We start from the raw sequence: 7322 nt of genomic DNA on the forward strand, positions 1-7322 counted from the left end.
CCTTTAGAATTGTACCCTTTAGTTTATATTGCCTCTCCTTGTTCTTCCTACCAAAATGTATCACTTCGCACTTCTCTCTGTTAAATGTCAACGGCCGTGTCCACCCATTCCACCAGCCTGTCTGTCTGTCTTGAAGTCTTACAACACCAAGTTATAGTCCAGCAATTTTATTTTAAATTCACAAGCTTTCGGAGATTTTCTCCTTCCTCAGGCAAATGTTTTGCCTGAGGAAGGAGAAATTTGCCTGAGGAAGGAGAAAACATTTGCCTGAGGAAGGAGAAAATCTCCGAAAGCTTGTGAATTTAAAATAAAATTGCTGGACTATAACTTGGTGTTGTAAAATTGTTTACAATTGTCAACCCCAGTCCATCACCGGCATCTCCACATCATGTCTTGAAGTCAACTACTATCCTCCTCACTATTTACTACACTTCCAAGTTTTCTGTCGATTTTATGTGACTATTTGTGTTAAAAGCGCTATATAAATACGTCTTTCTTTAATGTGTCGTTTCACTGTTAAAGGAGCTATAGAAATAAGTCTTTATTTTATGTGTTTCATTATGTTAAAGGGGCTATAGAAATAAGTCTTTATTTTATGTGTTTCATTATGTTAAAGGGGCTATAGAAATAAGTCTTTATTTTATGTGTTTCATTATGTTAAAGGAGCTATAGAAATAAGTCTTTATTTTATGTGTTTCATTATGTTAAAGGGGCTATAGAAATAAGTCTTTATTTTATGTGTTTCACTATGTTAAAGGAGCTATAGAAATAAGTCTTTATTTTATGTGTTTCACTATGTTAAAGGGGCTATAGAAATAAGTCTTTATTTTATGTTTCACTATGTTACAGGGGCTATAGAAATAAGTCTTTATTTTATGTGTTTCACTATGTTAAAGGGGCTATAGAAATAAGTCTTTATTTTATGTGTTTCACTATGTTAAAGGGGCTATAGAAATAAGTCTTTATTTTATGTGTTTCACTATGTTAAAGGCTCTGTACAGATGCAAGTTGTTAAACTTAAGCACCATGAGAACCACCAAGGTCCTGTTTGGTCCATAATTAATAAAATGAGCGGGCGGGCGGGCCCCGAGCTGCTGGTTTATTAATGGAGATTTTATTGCTGGGATTCCCCTGTGAGGCGGGCGGGCGGCGCCACTCTCTACACAGCGGGCCGGACCCGGCCGGGGAGTGAGCACAGGGCCGGACCCGCTTCATCACTTCAGGTCAGTGCGGGACTTGATTAGGAAAGGGTCGGGGCCGCGGGGGGAGAGGCGGGCGGTCCCGGGGGATATTTTACTGATTATTTATGGAATAATCCGTCAGTGTTTTTAAGGTTTGTCTTCAGGCCTCACCGCGCGGCGGCTTCAATTTACTCTTCACCCTCCCCCCTCCTCCTCCTCTCCCGGACCTCTGGCACATGGCTGCGCCCTTCAAGGGGAGCATCACCTCCCCCTCTTTTCTCTTTCTCCCCCCTCCCTTCTCTTCCTCCTCTTTCTCCCCCCTCTTTTTCCTCTTCCTCCTCCCCCCTCTTTTTCCTCTTCCTCCTCCTCTTTCTCCCCCCTCTTTTCCTCTTCCTCCTCCTCTTTCTCCCCCCTCTTTTTCCTCTTCCTCCTCCCCCCTCTTTTTTCTCTTCCTCCTCTTCCTTCTCCCCCCTCTTTTTCCTCTTCCTCCTCCTCTTTCTCCCCCCTCTTTCTTCTCTTCCTCCTCTTCCTTCTCACCCCTCTCTTTTTCCTCTTCCTCCTCCTCCACCTCCCCCCTCTTTTTCCTCTTCCTCCTCCTCCACCTCCCCCTCTTTTTCCTCTTCCTCCTCCTCCACCTCCCCCCTCTTTTTCCTCTTCCTCCTCCTCCACCTCCCCCCTCGTTTTCCTCTTCCTCCTCCTCCACCTCCCCCCTCTTTTTCCTCTTCCTCCTCCTCCACCTCCCCCCTCTTTTTCCTCTTCCTCCTCCTCCACCTCCCCCTCTTTTTCCTCTTCCTCCTCCTCCACCTCCCCCCTCTTTTTCCTCTTCCTCCTCCTCCACCTCCCCCCTCTTTTTCCTCTTCCTCCTCCTCCACCTCCCCCCTCTTTTTCCTCTTCCTCCTCCTCCACCTCCCCCCTCTTTTTCCTCTTCCTCCTCCCCCCTCTTTTTCCTCTTCCTCCTCCTCCACCTCCCCCCTCTTTTTCCTCTTCCTCCACCTCCCCCCTCTTTCCTCTTCCTCCTCCTCCACCTCCCCCCTCTTTTTCCTCTTCCTCCTCCTCTTTCTCCCCCCTCTTTCTTCTCTTCCTCCTCTTCCTTCTCACCCCTCTCTTTTTCCTCTTCCTCCTCCTCCACCTCCCCCTCTTTTTCCTCTTCCTCCTCCTCCACCTCCCCCCTCTTTTTCCTCTTCCTCCTCCTCCACCTCCCCCCTCTTTTTCCTCTTCCTCCTCCTCCACCTCCCCCCTCGTTTTCCTCTTCCTCCTCCTCCACCTCCCCCCTCTTTTTCCTCTTCCTCCTCCTCCACCTCCCCCCTCGTTTTCCTCTTCCTCCACCTCCCCCCTCTTTTTCCTCTTCCTCCTCCTCCACCTCCCCCCTCTTTTTCCTCTTCCTCCACCTCCCCCCTCTTTTTCCTCTTCCTCCTCCTCCACCTCCCCCCTTCTTTTTCCTCTTCCTCCTCCTCCACCTCCCCCCTTCTTTTTCCTCTTCCTCCTCCTCCACCTCCCCCCTTCTTTTTCCTCTTCCTCCTCCTCCACCTCCCCCCTCTTTTTTTCTCTTCCTCCTCCTCCACCTTTTATGACAAATCTTAAATAATATTTAAACATAAATATGTTCAGCTTGGAGCAGCAAATTTATTTGGTTTTCAATGCCCTTTTTGTCTTCAAGCAGGATAAGAAGTGACACTTGACAGCTGTTGGGTTGAGTTTGACGGATTCTCTGCACCCCTCGGGTTGAGTTTGACGGATTCTCTGCACCCCTCGGGTTGAGTTTGACGGATTCTCTGCACCCCTCGGGTTGAGTTTGACGGATTCTCTGCACCCCTCGGGTTGAGTTTGACGGATTCTCTGCACCCCTCGGGTTGAGTTTGACGGATTCTCTGCACCCCTCGGGTTGAGTTTGACGGATTCTCTGCACCCCTCGGGTTGAGTTTGACGGATTCTCTTCAAGCCGTCTAAGGCTCTAATTTTTCTCCGAGTCGCCGCTGGAATCCAGAGCCGCTGTACAACGATGAGTGTCACCTTAAAAATTCGGACACAGCCTATTGGCTCACCAGTCATTCATGGAAACCCTTATTCAGTCTTTGTGGTTAAAGAGGGCTACGCTTATACAGACAAAGATGGCAACATGAAAGCAGATGGTTCAATAACCCTGGTTAAAGGACAGCAGGTTATTTTAGTGGACACTGGGAATCCTTGGGACAAGGGAGTTATATTACAGAACTTGGAAACGCATGGCCTCGAGCCAAAAGACATCTCGTTTGTGGTCTGCACCCATGGGCATTCCGATCATGTCGGCAACCTCAACTTGTTCCCTGAGGCCACCTTCATTGTGTCTTATGACATCTGCAAGAGGGACGTCTACCTTAGCCACGATTTTCGAGAGGGTCTCCCTTTCAAAATTGATGATTACGTCGAGGTCTTTGCCACTCCCGGCCACTGTGGGAGTGACGTGAGTGTCCTAGTGAGGGGCACAGAGGAGGGCACTGTGGTGGTGGCTGGAGATTTGTTTGAAAGAGAAGGTGATGATGGGAGCTGGCAGCTCCTGAGTGAAAACCCCGAGTTGCAGGCCAAGCACAGAGATAAAGTGCAGGACGTGGCTGATGTTATTATTCCCGGACATGGGGCACCCTTCAGAGTAATAAAGGAATATGAGCCTGTTCTGTGAAGCAACTGAGTCTTGTGTCTTTATTCCCCCCTAGTTTTACCTTGTCTCCTGAAGGTGCTGACTTGTGCTCGGCTACAGCTACATAGATAGTGGTAGTCCTCATACAAGTGGCCATTCTTTGCTTAAGCCTGGACCATGAGGCCAACCAAACAAAAGGAGATATTAGGACAGGTGACCAAATGCTTGGTCAAAGAGGTAGGTTTTAAGGAGTGACTTCAAGGAAGAGAGGTTTAGGGAAGGAATACCCCAGAGCTAGGGCATAGGCAGCTGAAGGCACGGCCGCCAATGGTGCAGCGGAGGAAATCGGGGCTGTGCAAGAGGCCAGGATTGGAGGAGCGCTAAGATCTGGGAGGGTTGTAGGGCTGGAGGAGGCTACAGAGATAGGGAGGGGGCGAGAGCCATGGAAGGATTTGAACACAAGGGTATGTGAGAATGACTCAGATGTTGGGGACACAGTGGTGAGTACGGTAATGACAGTTCAAGGGAGACTGGTCGGCAGCTTTGTAAGTTTTCTACAGATGCTTTCAGACCCTCCTTAAAGCACCTGTGGGGAAACGTACAAACTGACTTCTACAGACTACGGCTGCCTACCAACCTAGTAAAAAGCAAGTCATCCTCTGTTCCTGTTGAATCATGAAGATGTAAAATGCTTTGCCACCTTATCTGCTCAGGTTAATCTCATGATGAAATGTTCCATCAGTTCCAACATAAAACAGTTCATCAAGTTTTAATTATTTTCGTGGCGAGATGGAAATAAATAGGATGTGGCAGAAACGAGTTCAGCTGCAGTACGGACCGATGCCTCGTGGAATTGACTCTGGAGGTTGCCGAGAAGGGAGCTGAAGAATTTGGGTTGGGGATTTTGGCACGGACTACTTGCCAAGCGAAAAGGATGCTGTTAAAATAGAACTATCGAGATTTCTTTTCCCCACTTTCTTTGAGTGGGGGGAGAGCCTGGTCTCCACTTAGTAACTGTCGACAAGGGATGAGATTGATTAAAGTCAGGAACTGAGGGGAATTGTAGGTGGAGCAACGCTCCCCCCTGCAACTTCCTCCATCCCACACCCTTCGAGCCTGGACCTCCCACGTGTCCCACTCTACACCTGCTCCATCACTGGTGGTACAGCATGTCAGCCATTTTACCCCGCCCTCTGCAATTCTCGGTAAACCCCCTCCTTGTTGTTGCATCCCTCCTCCTTGTTGTTGCATCCCTCCACCTTCAACAGCCTCCTCGAAACCTAGCTCTACGACCTAGCCCCTGGGTCACCTCCTAACTTCCCAGTTCCTGTGTGGTGTCCATTAGCCTCCCTCTTTTGTGAAGCTGCTCTTGGAATGTTTCACTATGTAAGAAGTACTAATTATAACTACAGCTTGATGTCCCATCACTGAGGTCACCATTGTTGAGAACAGCCCTGAGCAAAAGGCACTGGTTGGGTTTGTGGCCCTCGTGAAGATGTCAGTGAGTAACAGTGGCCGAGAACATTACGACACGCTGGGATATTTACATTAGAGAGTGAGTAGATCCATTCTTTGTGGATCGATGACAGGAAATGGTACCTTTGTACCAGTCTCAGGTAGACCAAAGGGCTGCTGTTGACTTTCAATAAATATGTAACTTATTTAGATGAGATCTTTTAAACAGTAAACTTTAATATAAATAGTGAATTGTAACTTGTATATTGGTGTGACTCAGTCTCTAAAAGGAGAAGTTTTTGGTGGTGACAATTTATGACCTGGTCAGAGAAAGCCAGCATGGATTGGTAAAGGGTAGGTCATGTCCAACGAACCGAGTTGAATTCTTTGAGGAGGTAACTAACCTGGTAGATAAGGGAGGTAGATATGGATTTTATTTATATGGACTTCGAGAAGGCATTCGACAAAGTTCCACACAAGAGACTTGACAAAAATGAATGTGTGTGGAATTGGAGGCAGCCTATTGGCTTGGACAGGGAATTGGTTAGGAGGTGGGAGACAGGGAGTAGGGATAAAATGGGTAGGTACTCCAATTGGCAGGTTGTGACCAGTGCTGTCCCCCAGCGATCTGTGCTGGGCCCACAGCTTTTCACTGTATTTAATAAATGACTTGGATGAAGGAAAAGAGAGCCGTACATCTAAGTTTGCCGATGACACTAAGTTAGGCGGTACAGTAAATAGTGCAGATGGGAGCAGCAAGTTGCAAAGGGACACTGATAGATTAAATGAGTGGGCAAAACAATGGCAGATGGAGTTTAATGTGGGGCAGTGTGAGGTCATCCACTTTGGACCTGAGAAAGACAGATCAGAGTATTTTCCAAATGGCGAGAAGCCAGGAACTGTGGAAGAGCAGAGAGATTTAGGGGTCCGTGTACAGAAATAACTAAAAACTAGTGATCAGGTACAAAAAATAATTAAAAAGGCAAATGGAATGTTGGTCTTTATCTCAAGAGGGCTGGAATACAAGGGGGTGGAACATAGGAATAGGAGTAGGCCATTCAGCCCCTCGTGCCTGCTCCGCCATTTGATAAGATCACGGCTGATCTGTGATCTAACTCCATATACCTGCCTTTGGCCCATATCCCTTAATACCTTTGGTTGCCAAAAAACTATCTCAGATTTAAATTTAGCAATTGAGCTAGTATCAATTGCCGTTTGCGGAAGGGGGTTCCAAACTTCTACCACCCTTTGTGTGTAGAAATGTTTTCTAACCTCACTCCTGAAAGGTCTGGCTCTAATTTTTAGACTGTGCCCCCTACTCCTAGAATCCCCAACCAGCGGAAAAAGTTTCTCTCTATCCACCCTATCCGTTCCCCTCAATATCTTATAAATTTCGATCAGATCACCCCTTAACCTTCTAAACTCTAGAGAATACAACCCCAATTTGTGTAATCTCTCCTCGTAACTTAACCCTTGAAGTCCGGGTATCATTCTAGTAAACCTACGCTGCACTCCCTCCAAGGCCAATATGTCCTTCCGAAGGTGCGGTGCCCAGAACTGCTCACAGTACTCCAGGTGCGGTCTAACCAGGGTTCTGTATAGCTGCAGCATAACTTCTGCCCCCTTGTACTCTAGTCCTCTAGATATAAAGGTCAGCATTCCATTAGCCTTATTGATTATTTTCTGCGCCTGTTCATGACACTTCAATGATCTATGTACCTGAACCCCTAAGTCACTTTGGACATCCACTGTTTTTAACTTTTTACCATTTAGAAAGTACCCTGTTCTATCCTTTTTTGATCCAAGTGGATGACCTCACATTTGTCTACATTGAATTCCATTTGCCACAGTTTTGCCCATTCACCTAATCTATCAATATTGCTTTGTAATTTTATGTTTTCATCTACACTGCTAAGAACATAAGAAATAGGAACAGGAGTAGGCCAATCGGCCCCTCGAGCCTGCTCCGCCATTCAATAAGATCATGGCTGATCTGATCCTAACCTCAAATCTAAATTCATGTCCAATTTCCTGCTCACTCCCCGTAACCCCTAATTCCCTTTACTTCTAGG

At 47.0% G+C, this 7322-nt stretch overlaps 1 protein-coding gene across 1 annotated transcript; it reads left to right on the forward strand.

Moving 5' to 3' along the window:
- Positions 1 to 1115: 1115 nt before the first annotated feature.
- On the forward strand, positions 1116 to 3838 carry mblac1 (metallo-beta-lactamase domain containing 1). The gene is made up of 2 exons (XM_067971846.1): positions 1116 to 1223; positions 2842 to 3838. Exon 2 carries the CDS (start codon positions 3181 to 3183, stop codon positions 3835 to 3837), a length of 657 nt encoding a protein of 218 aa, XP_067827947.1. The 5' UTR covers positions 1116 to 1223; positions 2842 to 3180; the 3' UTR covers position 3838.
- Positions 3839 to 7322: the final 3484 nt, after the last annotated feature.

This window comes from Heptranchias perlo, chromosome 35, assembly GCF_035084215.1.
Source record: "Heptranchias perlo isolate sHepPer1 chromosome 35, sHepPer1.hap1, whole genome shotgun sequence".
In the NCBI taxonomy this organism is placed as follows: domain Eukaryota; kingdom Metazoa; phylum Chordata; class Chondrichthyes; order Hexanchiformes; family Hexanchidae; genus Heptranchias; species Heptranchias perlo.